General features: G+C 36.4%; 1 protein-coding gene across 3 annotated transcripts in view; it reads right to left on the reverse strand.

Annotated features, from left to right (window-relative positions):
- The window catches only part of LOC150080668 (fibrillin-2-like), a 1,460,049-nt gene that overhangs the window by 719,767 nt on the left and 722,240 nt on the right, over nt 1-18,042 (reverse strand). For all 3 annotated transcript variants that reach the window (XM_090381969.1, XM_090381968.1, XM_090381967.1), the window contains exons 25-26: nt 14,741-14,866; nt 2,583-2,708 (exon numbers count right to left, since the gene is read on the reverse strand). In XM_090381969.1, coding sequence (XP_090238095.1) covers nt 2,583-2,708; nt 14,741-14,866 — 252 coding nt within the window. The remainder of the gene's footprint in view (nt 1-2,582; nt 2,709-14,740; nt 14,867-18,042) is intronic.

Genomic DNA, 18,042 nt, shown 5'->3' on the forward strand with positions numbered 1-18,042 from the left:
CAAAAGATGCAGGCTAAACAAGTGTTTAAAACCTTCAAACTACTTATTTATCATGATTAAGACCCTAGTATTCTTCTGTACTACAGGTTACATTCTATGATATTCATGCCACACACCGATACAATAGCCCGATACAATGTTCGCACTAAATGTCGATACAAAAGGCTATTTAAACAATTAACAAGAATTTTTGAGATGTGTGATCTCAAAAACTTTGATCCACATCACCATATACACATATATCTATATCACTCCTAATCCTTCCCCTTAATTTTTGCAGTGAAACTTCTTTAGGTGCACTCCAGACAGTTTTCAGATGTGAGTAACTTGCGTACATGGATTGACAAAAAATGCAATGAAAATGCGACTACTGCCATAAGTAAATGCATTAGAGGCATTCTGAACAGCCAACTATCATACTAGACTAATTGCTCCGGTTCTCGTGCAATCACCGAAGTTAAGTAGTGTTAGGCAACATTAATATTTAAGAGGGTGGCCACCTGGGAATACCAGGTGTAATTGACTTTTTTTCCTTCATTTCTTTTTAATTTGTATGCTAATGAAGTGCAAATCTGTGCTTTATATCTTTACTTTATAGCTTGTGAATAATATTTCTCCTATTTTCACTTATTCAAATCGCCATTAATAGAATTAAAATTCAATTCGTAAACGTGATCACAATGATGAGAGCTTACTACATACCGTAGAGTGAATGGTATTTTGTTATGGAGTGTCCATCGAAAAGTGATTTGATTGTACAGTAATCCAATCGTAAAGCAGGATCCACTGTAGTGAACGTTGTAATATGTATAAAGCACGTATTGTTATTGTTATTGTTATTTTGGTTTTTAGGAGCATTAGCAACTAAGGCCATATTGCTCCGGGAATATGCGGTGGTCATTCCCTGACCTTTCCGCATCCTCCGTATTTGGTGGTGACGGGCTCGAACCCCGGTCTAATCAAGAAGCGTGTGCTATAAAGCACGTACACGTGCAATGTGTCCATGGATTGACAAAAATCGCCAAGAAAATACAATACGAAATGAATCAACCCCCCACCATTGTACCACTCCGTACCAGGCATGAGCAACACATGACCCAATCAGTACCCCTACTGATTGCAGCATGCTATTTCTTTCACCATTCTCCACTGTATTTAATAAAATATTTCGATGGAAAAAAATTTATAATTCAACATGTTGAAGATAGCATTGTAAGGCATATAGAGTACATCTATGTGCAATGCGACCACTGGAACCACCTCCATTGCGTACAAAGGAGAGATCTAAGCTATTTCGACAGTGGAAGACATTACAGCTTGCGATGGAGTTGAACAAAGAAGCTGGAGAAGGTCGATCCACATCTTTAGAGCTGTATATCTCCCCAGAAATGTTAGAAGTGAATTTGGAAGGAGTCATGGAAGTTGATACTGCAAATCAAAACTATGAAGAATCCTTGAAACCCAGTTGTAAACAAAAAGCGAAGAAGCCAAAACTACCTGCCAGAAGTACTCCATCAAATTGTTCAACACTTAGTGGGAATGATACACAACAGGAGTAGCAACAGAATTTTAAAAAACATTGAAGCATCCATGCACAATTTAAACGTACATTCCTGGATAATGATTTCGGTTCAGACTGTTCCATGTGTTTGGTTCAAGAACAATGTGAATATTGTAGCAGCTCAAGGTCGCGCTCTTCTTCAAACAGCATTTCCAATTTCCAAATGAGCATGTGTCAAATGTCAGCCTGTAACAGTTATCGTGGCTCTCTCAAGAACAAAGTGATTCTGGCTCTATGGAAGTCAAATGGTTTTAAATACCATCTGATAACACAGCACTTGCTGAAACAAGCTTTGGTAAGAGAACATCTCGTGTCTCCAAGGCTCCCGTTATGCAGATTCGTCACCTGTGGCATTTATAGGGCCAATATGGGATCCTCATTCAAGTGATAAATGTTAACCTAAAGAAGTTTCACTTAACTTCCACTATGTGTGCTCGGCATACACACATTCTTTTTATTTCGTTGGTGATGGGAAGAATAACACATTTAAAATAAAAAAGCACAAAATAATGAAAAACAACTTGGAATATTGGCAATGATGTCAAGAGAATGTTGTGGAACTATTGAGAAATAAAAATGCAACAGAACATATATTGATGTAAATTTCAAGTTACTGACACAGAAATATATGTTAATATACAAATTACACATTACACATTGACCTCTTAAATATTTTACACATTGACCTCTTAAATCAAGCATTTTTTATGAAACTATCATTTCATAGGTTTCCAGAAATGCAGCGGAAATATATATAACCCCCACCCCCTTTCAAAGAAGACTGCAAGGTTATGAGAATTTGGTAGAGGCAGCAACTATGTGTAGATATGGTGTAAGCCAATGAAATTTTAAGTAATTCATGAGTTTTCTGTACAAGGATTTTTACCATTCTCCTATATGTTTTGTATTCTGGATATTTTAAGAAATTTTTTTTGATATGGTTTAAATTAAACAGAGACATTTCTACCATCTATCTATAGTTTCTAAAGTTAAAAAAATTGTTTTACTTTTAGGGTCTAACCTTTACAAGATCGTCCATTAGGAGCCAGCTCATGACCAGAGGGGCAATCACATAAAAATGAACCTGGGGTATTCCTACAGGTCCCACCACGACATAAACCACGGATTCTTGTGCATTCGTTAATATCTGAAAAAAAAATAAAAAAATACTGAAATAACAATATTTAATTATGATCACTGAGTAAAAAAAAGATTTTACCATTTATTGTTCTACCATTCCAACAGGCAACAGTCTTTCTCAGTATATGTGAATACACACATAAGCAAAAATATCGGAGCATTGTGTCATGCCGTAATAAAAGATGCAATCCAGAAGTAACTTCTGTTTCCCCCCACCCCCATTCTCTTGATTGGGTGGGGGGATGACAATGTTGTCATATGAGACAGTGCATTCTCTTGGTGAAAAAAGGAATTGCATAATGGTGCCAGATGGGATGCATGTGCTCAACCGAAGGCAAAAGTTGGTTCTTCAAAACACCTTGGTAATACTGTTCAGTTATTTGATATCCTTAAAAACAACCTGTTTCAGGATCAACTCTTCCTTATCTAATAAAAATTGTATACAGAATCTTGGCAGTTGATGAAGCCACTATTCTTCAGATATAGCTCTGTCAGACTACTTCCAGCTGCTTAACAAACTGAAAGATATCATGTACAGAATTCAGTACTGATCCAGAAATGCAGTGGAAATATTTATAACCCCATCTCCTTTCAAAGAAGACTGCAAGGTTATGAGAATTTGGTAGAGGCAGCAACTATGTGTAGACAAAGAAGACTATGTAGAAAAGCAGGATGCATTAGAAAATGCTTTACTATTTAACAACCCTATGAGAAATCAGAGATTATTTCTGAACTGCTTCTTGCATAACAAGCACTATTTTACAGTGCTGTCTTCTTGCTGCCATATTAATTTGTCTTAGAACATACCAGAACTAGCATGCAAAAGTATGTTAAATCTTTTAGTTACCATATAGGGAATGTTATGTATCTCAGCTAGGATTTTGATTAATAATTTAAAAAAAAATTTTTTTTTTCCATCCTGCTTTTGGAAATCTTTAAAATAAAAAAAAAAACACACATAATAGCACATCATATTATTTAATGTGGGAGTACTAGATCCATAGTTCACTGGCAATATATCACCAATAGCCCATAGTCTGAAGGCGCCTCCGTAGCCAGGTGGGCAGGAGCAGCAGTGCGTAGCACACGCTTCTTGATTAGACCGGGGTTCGAGCCCGTGACCACCAAATACGGAGGATGCGGAAAGGTCAGGAAATGACCACTGCATATTCCCGGAGCAATATGGCCTTAGTTGCTAATGCTCCTAAAAACCAAATAACAACAACCATAGTCTGAATCTGGCAGTATGTCATCTGCTAATTGTGGGATGTGCAGAAAACTGTGTAGATATACACAGTTTCTGATCACATAAAAGGCTGCTGATGCAAATTCTACTAAACCTTACTTCCACCTAATTTGTATTCAGATGTTCCTATTACTATCGCCTACAGACTTAGTGACTGTCCATTGACAATTCCACATTATGTGCTATCATCTCAATGCATCTCCTGCTAAAATGGCAAAATATCCTGTTATACTTCCTTTAATCTTCTTACAAAGAGATCAAACATTTTGATAGCATCAGGTATTACTAATCAATTCTGTTTATGCAACAGTTCTTCAAACATAAGCTCTGGAGTTAATTCCTATTTTGCATTCCTTTTCTACACAATTTTAGATGGCAATTTTGAGTTCAGTTCATTATTTTCTTTCTGATTCAGTACATATAGGGACAGCCATTGACATTTGACTGGATAGCAGTCAATGACTGTGACTGAAACAATTATTTTCGGAGTTAACAAATACTGTCCCTTTGAAGAGGAGATGTTTGCAAGTTCCTGATTTCTATTTATCTATTTATTATAAAAGTCACATTTATTCATTCGTGAGTATAGGCATATGTCTCCTTGGGCAAGGGATCATGCATTCCCATTGCCAAAGGTGGGCACACATTCCTATGCTTTGTCTTTTCTTTTATTTCATGTAAAATTGTATATGTATATAGTTAATATTTATTTATTTTTTTTTTTTTTGGAATTGGATTGCTTAGTACTTAGGAGCAGAACCACACCTTGCTAAATTCAACCTTAACTTTAGAAAAAAGTTGCTCTATTTGTTACATGATTTAGTGTTTTTTTCTTGTTCATAAGTTTTAGTTTTTCATATAGCATAGTAATTCACTACTAACACACTATTGTCATATAACAAGAACAGCTGTCCTACAATAAGAACCTTTCTCTTGAATTTGGGCCTAACCCAGGAAATGTATTTAAATAGTCTTTGAAGCACCTATGGAGAATACAGCATTGACTCTCTCCCCTTCAGGTACAATTTCTTGTGAACCTCACACTGTTTGTCGAAAAACATGATCAGGATTGTTTTGATTCTGGACGTCTACAAAAAATGATTTTGGGCATTAGTGATGATTTTAAAGTACACTGCATGCTCTGATGCTTTGTCTCTAGGTCATATTGTCACTGCAGATGATCTGAGTTTTTCCCAGCTCATCTGCACTGATTTTGAAGTCCATTGCTCTAATTTTTCGTCTCTGGGTCATATTGTCACTACAGATGAGCGAAGAAAAACCCAACTCATCTGCTGTGATGAATCAGTTGAGGAAATTAGAACTGTCTTGGCAAGTCTGGATGAAGTCTTCACACGATGATACACATCATTGCTTCTGCTCATACATGAGGATGTACAGTGCGAATTTTGCACAGACCATTCTTTTCCTTAAACCTTTAATTTGATAAAACATCTTATTCATATCCAACTCATCAGCCGAAATTTTCAGGATCAAATGATGATCGCTTCCCACAATTTGCTGAACTTTTGCAATTCTATACTCAATTCAAGAGTTTGATGGCTACCCACTTCTTGGGTCATTGTGAACTTCTTCAAGTCTGTCTCTGAACTGCTTATACCATTCAAACACAGAGGTTCAACTTAACGTTTCATCACCATAAACAGTTTTTATATTATTTCACATTCCTGTTGAAGATTTTTCCAGCTTAAAGCAAAATTTAATATATTCATTCATTGCTCCATTGCAAAATGGTCATGCAGAATGTTAACATTACTAATGAAACTGGTTATTACTTGCAACTTGTCACCTTATTGAAAAATCTTTATACTACCATCTGTTGGAAAAAGTTTGAAGTAAAACATACCACTTCCATTTATTTTCGCCCATTGAGTTTGAAAATAAAAGGAAGTGTGAATATGACTTGTATGTGATATTTCACTGTTTATGCCTCAGCTAATTATTTTCAATACTAACTAAAATTTTTATTTATTTTTATTTTTTTTTTTTGGCATTTTATCTATGGTTGATTTATGCTCTTTATTTCACATTTAATTTTCAAAATTTCTAATATCCAGTGTTCTGTATATATTTAGGGTACATCTCAATTAATTCATATTAAATCTTATTAAATCAGACTGTCTTATAATGGGGGACTTTAACTTCCCAGATATAGATTGGAACTTGTGGGTTGGTCACTCACAAACTAGCAAGACTTTGTGGATTTATTCAATGATTGTTTTCTAGAGTAGATGCTTGAAAGGCAACCAGAAGGAGCAATACTCTTGATCTGATTATCAGCAGTGATTATTCTTCATGCATTAAGAATCTGCAGATAAAGGAACCACTAGGTGGCAGTGATCACAGTTTACTGATGAAGGATTTACTCGAAGATGTAACTACCATCAGGGGTAAAGGGAAAGGTTTTAGCTTTTGTAAAGGTGACTACAGTGGACTCAGACAGTTTTTAAATTCTATGCAGTGGGTAACATCATCTATTCTGATGATGTTACCAACAGCAAATTCTAAATGAAAGCATTCAAGGAAGTAATCTTGGAGGCTACAAGGCTTTTCATACCAACTAAGAAATACCGTTCCTGGTTCAGCCCTAAATGGATGTCAGATGAACTACCGAGACTCATGGCAGAGAAGAAAAATGCATGGGATGCATATAAATTATCAGGCAACACAGAAGCCTATGGTAGATATAAGATTGTAATCAAGTCACAGAGGACGGCAGGCAAGCAAAGGTGACGAATGCAAAGAGAAACAGCAAAGATTTCTTTACTTATGTAAACTCTAGAAGGAAGGGGATGAATCAGATTGGTCCACTTGATATTGATGGTTCGATTGTAAATGCTCAGGTAGCTGAAAAACTGAATGAATATTTTGCATCTACATTCATACATGCGGAATTCTGTAACGAATTGGAGTCCAGAAGCTTATCAAACTCTAAAAGGGAGTTAAATGATTTTTAATAACTGAGAGCAAAGTGGAGGAGAAATTGCTGAAGTTAAGCATAAGGAAGGCACCTGGTGGACGGGATATATCCAGTTATATTAAAGGAGGCAGCAAAGGAAGTAAGCAAGCACTTAGTCATGATTATGAGGGCATCCTTGGAATCAGGGGAAGTCCCCATGAACTGGAGATGTGCAGATGTATCGCCAATTCACAAAGAAGGATCAAAAGGTGACACGAGTAATTACAGACCTGTTAGTTCAACTTCTGTTCCAGAGAAAATGATGGCGCTCTGGGTAGAGAAGCACTGCAGGATCATCTAGACAAGGCTGCAGTTATAGTTCAGACACGGCATGGGTTTGTTAAGTGGAAGTCTTATCTGACCAATTTAACTGGATACTATGATGTGGTCACAAAAGAACTGGATGCAAAAAAATAATTTCGATATCATATACTTGGATTTCAGGAAAGCTTTTGATTCTATTGCACATGGAAGACTACTGTACAAATTGGAGTAGTATGGCATCAAAGACAAATTGCTACAATGGATAAAAGGATGGTTGAGTGGACATTGCTCTTCACGTTCTAATGTTATTAGTGGAGTTCCCCAGGGGTCCGTGCTGGGCTCAGTGTTGTTTTCTATATTTATCAATGATATTGATGGAAGTATGTGATGCTGAATGTCCAAGTTTGCAAATTATACAAAGGTTGGTAGGGTTGTTAATGACAGTAAGGATGGAAAGATTTAATAAAACAATAACACCAGTAAAATCTTGCTGTGCTTGCGACCTGAGCGCCATCTAGCAGTAAATGAAAATTTTATTACACTAGCCGTGTTTATTAATGTGCTGACAGCCTGCTAAACAGGTTTTTATGAAGGTCGCTCGTCACTTTAACCAGATAAATCTCAGAACGAAGCTTGACAGTGGTCTTAACATAGCTTGTCCACGCTGATTCTAGATCATCTAGAAATCGAAATCTGCAGGTAACCTCAACAGTGCACCGGCATTCATGAAAATTTCTTAATGTTTTTTTTTTTTTTTTTTCCTCGTTAGTAATACTATCTTGTTAATAAATCCTAAATCTTGTATTCTGTTTAGGATTTCTTTTTAATCCTATAAATATATATTTTTTCATTTCATGCTTCTTCTTTTTTTTTTTTTTTTTCCGATTTAATGCTGGCAGAGTTTCGAATAAAAGAGGAAGAAACGTTTCCAGAGACTTCCAATGAAAACTAAATCTTGAAATATTGTTGAAATATCAAATATACTCCAGAAAAGGTTACTGCAACAGTATCTAGAAAAGTTGGACAGACACAGCATGGGTTTGTTAAGGGAAAGTCTTGTCTGACAAATTTGATTGGTTATTATGATCTGGTTACAAAGGAACTGGATGCAAAAAATAATTTTGATATCATATACTTGGATTTCAGGAAAGCTTTTGACACTGTTGTGCATGGAAGACTACTGTACAAATTGGAGCAGAATGGTATTAAGGGTAAGTTGCTACAATGGATAAAAGGATGGGTAAGTGGCAAAAGACTGAGGGTGGTAATCAATGGGTGCTGCTCTTCGTGGACTAATGTTATTAGTGGAGTCCCACAGGGTCCGGTGTTGGATCCACTGTTGTTTTGTATATTTATCAATGATATCGATGAAGGTATATCAGGGCTTAGTTTTTTTTTTTAGGAGCATTAACAACTAAGGCCATATTGCTCCGGGATATGCGGTGGCCATTCCCTGACCTTTCCGCATCCTCCGTATTTGGTGGTGACGGGCTCGAACCCCGGTCTGATCAAGAAGCGTGTGCTACGCACTGCTGCTCCTTCCCACCTGGCTATGGAGGCTCCATCAGGCTTAGTGTCGAAGTTTGCAGATGATACAAAGGTTGGCAGGGTTGTTAATGACAGTAATGGCAGTGTGTTACTGCAACAGGATCTAGAAAATTTGGGCAGATGGGCTGAAAAGTGGCAACTGAAATTTAACATTGACAAATGCAAAGTACTGCATATGGGTAGAAGTAACCCCAGAGAAACATACCAACTGTGTGGTACTACACTGAAAGTGGTAGAAAATGAAAAAGACCTGGAAGTAATTGTGCAAGTCAGATATGAAGTTTTCTGAGCAATGTAGACAACCTGCCAGGGCAGGTCATGGGGTGACCACCAAATACGGAGGATGCGGAAAGGTCAATGATATACAGAAATTTTGCTAGCAGGGAAAAGGAGGTGATTGTCCCTCTGTATAAGGCAATGGTCAAGCCACGCCTTGAGTACTGTGTACAGGTCTGGAGGCCTCATTTTAGGAAGGATGTAGATTTGCTTGAGTGTGTACAGAGAAGGGCAACAAGATTGGTGAGGGGAATGAAAGGATCCTCTCACCAAGAGAGGCTTAAGTTCTGAAAATTGCAGCGGCTGGAGACTAGGCACCTGAAGGTGATATGATTGAGTGTATAAGGCCTTGAATGGGTTGAGTACGCTGAATTCTGATGGGATTCTTCCACTTTTTCAGATTACGAACCTAAGGGGGCATAAATTGAAATTGTAGAATAGGCAGATGTAGAATAGATGTGCGGAAATTTGCCTTTAGCCAGCGGGTAGTTAATTGTTGGAACAACCTTCCATCTGTCATTGTGGAAGTTGATAGGTTAAATAAATTTAAGGAGGAACTGGACAAACATTTAGAGGGGATTGTTTTGTGTTTTTTTTTTTTTTTTTTGGCTGATGCTGCATAAGCTCATACACTTGCTTTCTTGCATCACATGCCCCTACTACTACTAGATAGGCTGAGAAATGGAAACTGAAGTTTAACATTGACAAATGCAAAGTACTGCATATGAGTATAAGCAACCCCAGAGAAACATACCAAATTTGTGGTACATTAGGGTGATAGATAATGAAAAGATCTGGGAGTAATTGTGCAGGCAGATATGAAGTTTTCTGAGCAGTGCAGACAGGCTGCAAGAGCAGATCATGGGGTCTTGTCAATGATGTAAAGGAATTTTGATAACAGGGATTATCTCTTTCTATAAGGACGTGATTATCTCTTTCTATAAGGCAATGAACAAGCCACACTTTAAGTACTGCATACAGTTCTGGAGGCCCCATTTTAAGAAAGGTGTTGAGCTACTAGAATGAGTACAGAGAAGCAACGAGATTAGTGAGTGGAACAAATGGTTGCTATTGCCTAGATAGGTTTAAGTTCTGCAAATTGCAGCATCTGGAGACTAGGCACCTACAAGGAGATATGATTGAGATTTATAAGGCCTTGAATGGTGTGCATAAGCTCAATGCTGATGAGATTCTTCCTCTTGCTCAGATTCCTCACCTAAATGCAAATTGAGGAAAGACAGTTGTAGAACAGATGTGTGAAAATTTGCCTTTAGCCAGTGGGTCGTTTATTGCTGGAACAAACTTCCATCTGTTGTTGTGGAAGTTAACCATTAAATAAATTCAAGGGTGAACTAGACAAATGTTTGGAGTGAATTGATAGGTGAAGCAGGAAGGGTTTTTTTTTTTTTTTTTTTTTTTTGGGCTGATGCTGCATAAACTTGCTTTCTTGCACCATAACAATAATGCCAATGCTAATCTTTGATAATACTCCTTTCTTCTTTTTTTCCTCTTACCCCATTATTCATTGCATGTATTAGATCTACTAATGCCAATGCTAATCTTTGATAATACTCCTTTCTTCCTTCTTTCTCTTACCCCATCTTATGTATTATTCTTCACATTTCTGCTCTAATCTTTGCTGTGTTCTACTAACTTGGCTTACTGTTCATTTCTATATAGTTTGATATGTCATTGAACTATGTGATTTTTCACTATTTTAGTTTTCTAGCCAATCTCTTAAGTGGCTTTTAAATTTACTCTTATTTCAGATTTTACAAGATGTGGCAATAAAGATTATTGCCACATCTTGCAAAATTCAGAAATTTGAGATTTTAATTATTTTTAAGTATAATGCTTTTTATATAATTACAGAAATTATAATTACTGTTGATAAACAATTTACCACTCTATTCCATTTTCATGTTTTTTCCATTATTATGACTTGCCTATATCCTAGGGATATTTGACTGCTTTGTGCAAGTCAATCCCTTCCATATATTTCAATAAATTATCTACTTAAGGTACTTCTCATAGTTATATTTCAATGATTCATTATTTATCATGATCCTACATTTCTCAACTTGAATCATACTAATTTTGATCCCACTATATTTTTAGTTCTGCTGCTGTAACAGAAAGAAAGAAAACATGCGGATCAAATTATGGATTTGCTGAAATTGGAGTATCATTCAGTCATCAAGTTTCTCACCAACTGTTTTCACAGGAGAGTTATTTAACTTGACGGTTGCTTGTCTTGTAGTACTAAAGTTGCCTTTAATGAGAACTGTTTGGGTCTTCTCTGGTGAGATGCGAAGTTTGTACGTGTTGGTCCAGTTATAGATGATTTGTAGGGCCATATTTGTATGGTTTTCCAGCTGGGACAGTGAGTTTGCCTCCATGATGAGAATGAGATCATCTGCAAAAGCCAAAAGATATTGGTGTTTAGCAGCACGTCAAGGACTGTTGACCAGAACATGGGCCTAAGGATTAGACCCCTGTAGGCAGCCTCCAGATACCTCTGATTTGTAAGGTAGTTCTGAAGGCAAGAATAGAGGTTTTTTGGAAGATTAGCAAGCATATCTCAGACACTTCATGATACTAGGCCACCACAGGCATCAAAGGCACCTACAAAGTCAATGGAAACTGTTAGCTGGTATTTCTGTTCAGAGTGGTGGAGGAAGCTGTGGTTAAAGAGAATATTGCATCCTCGGTGCAACTTCCTTGTTTAAAGCCATGTAGGTGCAAGAATTGCAGTTTAGCAAGGTTGTGGTATTTGATTACTGCAACCTCCTCCCCGTCCAGGATTTTACCCAGGACGGGGAGGAGGCTGATAGGTCTATATGAGCTTGACAGTGTTGGTAGTTTTTCTGGCTTTTTCAGTATTAGCTGAAGACAAGCCTGCTTCCAGGATCCTGAAACTTTCATCTCCAGAATTGTACAGGTGATGAAACATGGGTTCATTACTGCGATCCTGAGACCAAACAAAAATCAATGCAATGGAAGCACTAGGGTTCTCCCGTACGCTAAAAATTTCTGGCACAGCCTTCATCTGGAAAGATTATGGCCACCATTTTTTGGGATGCTGAGGGAATTTTGTATTTCCACTACTTGGAACATAAGCAGACAGTCACTGGGAAGTCATATGTATCTCTATGGCACAAGCTAAAGCAAAAACTTCATAGAAAACTTTCCAGAGGTGTGCTGCTTCTTCAGAATAATCCACCAGCGCACAGATCACATGCTGCTGCTGCTGCTTTGAGAGACTATGCTTTACAGAACTTGTCCATCAACCTTACAGACCAGATCTGACCCTAGTGACTATTTCCTGTTTCAACACCTCAAGAGAAACGTATACGTGGACATCACATTGCTGATAATAATGAACTGAAGTTTGCTGTTTCTGTATTCTTTGATGGATAGGACAAAGAATTTTATTTGTCTGGTATTTCCCCATTGCCAACAAAATGGAACAAGTACAGGAACTCCTCAACTTACGTAATACTCAACTTACAGAAATTAGACTTTATAGTTTTTGCTGGCCTGTGAAAACTTAAAAAAAAACGTGGAAATGTAAAGGGGCCAACGGAAAGTACAAGTGCTGGCAGTGCCAGGAAACAAAACAAAATTGATTTAGCAATGAAGATGAAAATGATTAAGAAGTATGAAGCAGGACAAAGTTTGTCATCCATTGCACAGAATTAGGTCTCGCTGCTTCAATAGTGAATACTATTTTAAGGGACAGTGTGCGTATAAAAGAACATGTTAAAGGATCAATGCATTTAAGATCAACAGTGTTCAAGTGCTATATCGAAGATGGAAAAACTATTAATAATATGGATAGAAAATCAGATTCGGAAGCGAGTGTCCCTGAGACTAATGACCATTCAAACAAAAGCAACAAGTATTTATAAAGATATTAAGGATAAGTACAGTGAACCCCAACCCAAGTTCGTGGCAAGCAATGGTGGTTTAATAGGTTCAAGCATCGCACTGGCTTCCACAACGTTAAAGTATGTGGTGAAGTCGCCAGTGCCAATTCTGCAGCTGCAGAGAAATTTTGTGATGTGATGAAAAAAATTATTGATGAAGGTGGCTATTCAACACAGTAAATTTTTAACGTTGATGAGACTGCTCTGTATTGGAAAAAAAATGCCGGATCAAACATACATTGCCAAAGAGGAAAATACAATGCCAGGTTTCAAGGCATCAAAAGATAGGGCGACACTCTTGCTTGGGGCTAATGCAGTGGGAGATTACAGATTAAAACCTTGTGTACCATTCTGGAAATCCTCGTGCATTTAAGAGAACCAATAAAGCCACCCTACCCGCGTATTTCCAATAGAACCAGAGAGCATGGATAACAATATCTCTTTGAGAATTGGTTTAAATTGCTGCTTCATTCCTGAGGTTGCAAAATATTGTAAAGACAACGACGTTCCTTTCAAGATTTTGCTTCAATTAGATGATGCTCCTGGACATCCAACGCATCTAGATGATTTCAATTCGAATGTGAGAGTCATATTTCTACCACCAAACATGACTTCACTCATCCAACCTATGGATCAGGGTGTTATTTCGAATTTAAATGCATACTATTTACACCCAACATTTGCTCAGGCATTGTCTGCAGTAGACGGTGAGAAAAAATTTTACGTCAAGAGACTTTTAGAAATCTTACAATATTTACCACAGCATCTTAAACATTAACAAGGCCTGGACAAAAATTACTAAAAGTTGTTTAAATGGTGAGCGGAAGAAAATGTGACCACGACACATAAAAGGCTTTGAAGGGTTTGAAAAAGACGAATCATATGAAGAGGTTACAGATAAGATTGTAAAGGTTGCAGAGCTACTTCAGTTGGACATTTTTGCCAAAGACATGGAGGAGTTAATAGAGGAAGAAGAGAAGGAATTATCTAATGAAGAACTTATTGACATGCAGGCAGCGATAGTGAAAGAAGAAAATGCTGACAAAGCTCAAGATGAACCAAATGAAGAGCCAAGACGCTTCATCACCAGAGAAATGACAATGGCATTTTGTGAAATTGCATCAGCAATGACGAGATTTAAGAAGATGGATCCTGACAGCAAACGAGTCTTAAAAGTTAACAGAGGGCTGAATGCATGCTTGCTACGAAGAAGTCTACAATGAAAAGAAAAAAGCCACCGTCCATGCATCCATTAATATGTTCTTTCGTAAGGTTGAGTGGCCGACCACTTCTAAATCTCCACAGCCCTCAACCTCCGCAGCAGCAGCAGCATACCTATCAGCTGAAGACGTCTATTCTGGCAACGATGCTCAAGTGGTAAAGCTTACTGATGTTATGCCTGTCTCTCTTTTTTTGTAATTTTATAATTTTTAAATTTTTTTTAAATTGCACGCTTTTGTAATTTTTTCTGTGCATGAGATAAAAAATTGAATAAATACAATAATTCTATTTACATGTTCATCGAACATTTCTTTTTTGATTCAATCAATTCAGAGAGCACCGTTGCGAGTGCTGCGCAAGCATGGGGGAAATTCCAACTTACGTAGCATTCCGCAGAACACAACCCTTACGTAAGTCGGGGAGTTCCTGTATATATTGAACTTCAGGGAAGTTACACTGAAAAACAAAAAAGATTTCTGCCTCTATCTCATTTCCATCATAGGTAGGTAGATTATTTACTGAACATGCCTCATATATGTATATATATTAATGTAGAAATATTTATTATATAAACCTACCCATGCACATCTGCATCATCATAACATCTTCAAAACCTTCATTGCATTCACACCTAAATGATCCTGCTATATTCCTGCAGGTCCCATTTCCACATACCCCATGAGCAATAGCACATTCATTAATATCTAAAATTTAAAAAAAATAATAATTTATTCACTCACCACTTCTAAAAAACAAAATAATAACAATATGAAAAGAAAATATATAAATATACATAAATTGATAAAATAATTTATTAAAATGTATCTGAAAAAATTTCAATCATATTCTTCAAAAAATTTAAGTTCATCATGAATACAAGATAACTATCTGAATTCCTTTGATCTTATGGCTGTCCTGGGGTATAAACAGAAAATTTATTTATTTTATTTATCTGAAATATTTAACAGTTAAACTTAAAAAACAAAAGGAGTATCCTTAACTTCAGTTTATCTGTTGATGAAAATTGCAAAATTTTACAATTAAAACTGTTTAAAAATTTTTCCCAGGGATCAAAACTTAAAATACAACATATTCTAAAGACCTGCTGGACATTTGGAAGGCCTTATGTGTTGAGAGATTGTGCCTATCCTTCAAAGGATTGTTCTCTATGAATGCCTGTTCAACTGCATTATGATCATTTTTACAACATGGCTGTAAAAAAAAATCATTTTTACAACATGGCTACAATTAAGGGACTTAAAAACATCATGTAGATGCTAATACCTTTGATACCTCTCAAAGTCTTCAAGTGTTAGGTTTGAAGTAAACAAGACATAGGAATTCAAATCTTTTTTTTTTTTTTTTTTGGGTGGGTTGAGGAGGAATGGAAGACAACTAAACTTGAGACTTGCTATAAGGCTTTATCCTATACAAGAAGCGTTCCTTAATCTTACTAAAATAAATAAATGAGACTAAAATAAATGTGCTTGCAAGCAGAGTTTCAAAAGCAAACTAGTAAATATCAAAACCTACAGGATGATCCAACTAAAAGTAAATGACAAAAAATGGCATAACCATGTTAAGGGCATCATGAATTCTATAATTATCGCAAATATTTAACATTTAATATTAAAAACAAAGAAATGCTCACATTATTATTATTAGCCATATGTTACAAGGAAGTCAGAGGCTTATGCTGCATTAGCCAAAAAAAAAAAAATTGAGTTACTGGGGGGGGGGGGGAGTCAGAAGTTCAACAAGAAATAGAAGAATGATGATATCCAGCTCAGGACCCTGGGTATGCCAAGCCAATACTCACTAGATGTGAGCCCCTGGAGATAGTGCATACTTCTTTAATTGGTTAATGTGGATACTTCTTTAAACAAAAATGTGGTGTCCATGTTAATCAATACCCAATTCTTGAGCAAGTAACATTATTTATGTTTCACACAAAATTACTATAAGTTCCAATACATGTAATTACATACATACAATTATCATTTAGGCTCAACAATTAAAATATCAATTATGAAGTCACACTATATATACAAACAAAGGTTTGGCATTAAGCTGATGTTCAAGTTGCATTGCATCCAGCCCTGTACCTTGAACTGTACCTATGTTAGCAATAAAAACACTGGCAGTCCAATATTTTAAACCTGAACATAAAACATTTAAAATACTAGATATATATATATATATACACATACATGCATATATACATACATATATAGTATGAACCAGAGCTATAATGCTCAATACGTTCTACGTTGATATTAATATTTGTAAAAGAATAAGAGAAGTTTACCTCAATATGATATGTAGAATGCTTCCGAATGATACTCTCCAGAAATTAAAATGCAAACAATTAAAAAATCGAAAATCTTGCATTACAGTAAGAAATAATTAACAATAATTAAAAATTAAATGAACACAATTAAAAATCAATTTAATGCAATTAAAAATTAAGTCCTTTTTTTTTTTTTTTTTTTCCAGTTTATACTCCAGCACGACAACCAAGTCAGTAGCGTTTACAATAAATCGTCGATACAAATACAAATATTTATTGTATTTAGTAGTCACGGGCTTGAACCCCAGTCCACTCGAGGAACGTGTGCTATGCACTCTCGCTCCTGACCACAGGGCTACGTTAATTTAATGGGGGAAAAAAATTGTTTTGCAATTTTTTCGTTATATTAATTTTTGACTTGATTTTTAATTGTGTTCATTTGATTTTTAATTATTGTTAATTATTTCTTACTGTAATGTAAGATTTTTGATTTTTTAATTGTTTGCATTTTAATTTCTGGAGAGTCATTTGGAAGTGTTCTATGTATCATATTGAGGTAAACTTCTCTTATTCTTTTACAAATACATACATATACAGACACACACATATATATATCTTTTCCCAGTCATATAGTTCCCTGAGGAGCTGTTGTGGTCACTAACAAATTCCTCCAACTGCATCGATTATGTGCTATACGAGCAGTATAGCGAAATGTTACATCCAAAAGTTCACCGATCCCATCCTTCCACCTAGTTGCAGGTCTTTTTTTAACAGCAGGTTTTGGAGCTGGTTTTGTTATGGGTTCTATGGCATCAGATAATGTGGTGATACGCCATTGCCTACCACATGGCCGATTTTAAAAGGGGCCAGCTTTAATCATAGGAAGAGTCCTCATGCATCCCACGAGATGCTCTTGAAGAGGAAAGGTGACTACAGCAGAGCCCCGCTTAGTGCAGAAGGCTGATTACAACTGGCTTACACCTGGTTTATAAACAGGTTTATATACGTAGACGACCTCTGGTTTCCAGAGGTCGTCTACGTATATAAACAGACATATATTATTCATTAGATTCGCACAAGTAATTATTATATCTTCAGTCAATGAATTTATTCATAAGGTGACGCTATTATCCCTCTTCTTCCTTCTTTGATGTGTAATTAATGTCCAATATTTCCAACTAATTATGTCAAATATATTTTTAAATAATTTTCTCCCAAACCATAATGCATGCAACGCATGAAAATATGTTTACCATAAGCATATTTCCATGCTTTCGCACAGCCTTAACCCTCAATGAATACATTTCTTATGTTTTATATATACAGTGGATTCCGGTTATTTGGGCCACCGGTTAATCAGGGCAGCCGTTTATTTGGGGCAAATTTTAAAAAACAAAACCCAATCAAGAAAATAGCCAGGGTTTACTTCGTTTAATTGGGACAACATGCCGTTTAATCGGGGCAGGAGACTACAGCACTGGAGATTACCCTATGATTGTCTCCGACCGTACCACGCGGTTCGGTTGGATTTCTGGAGGTCACAACCCTAAAACAATAAAAACAATTAGCAGTCACCTGTTTATTGGGCTT

This window comes from Mastigoproctus giganteus, chromosome 9 (assembly GCF_048544385.1).
Source record: "Mastigoproctus giganteus isolate SK-2022 chromosome 9, ASM4854438v1, whole genome shotgun sequence".
Lineage (NCBI taxonomy): Eukaryota > Metazoa > Arthropoda > Arachnida > Uropygi > Thelyphonidae > Mastigoproctus > Mastigoproctus giganteus.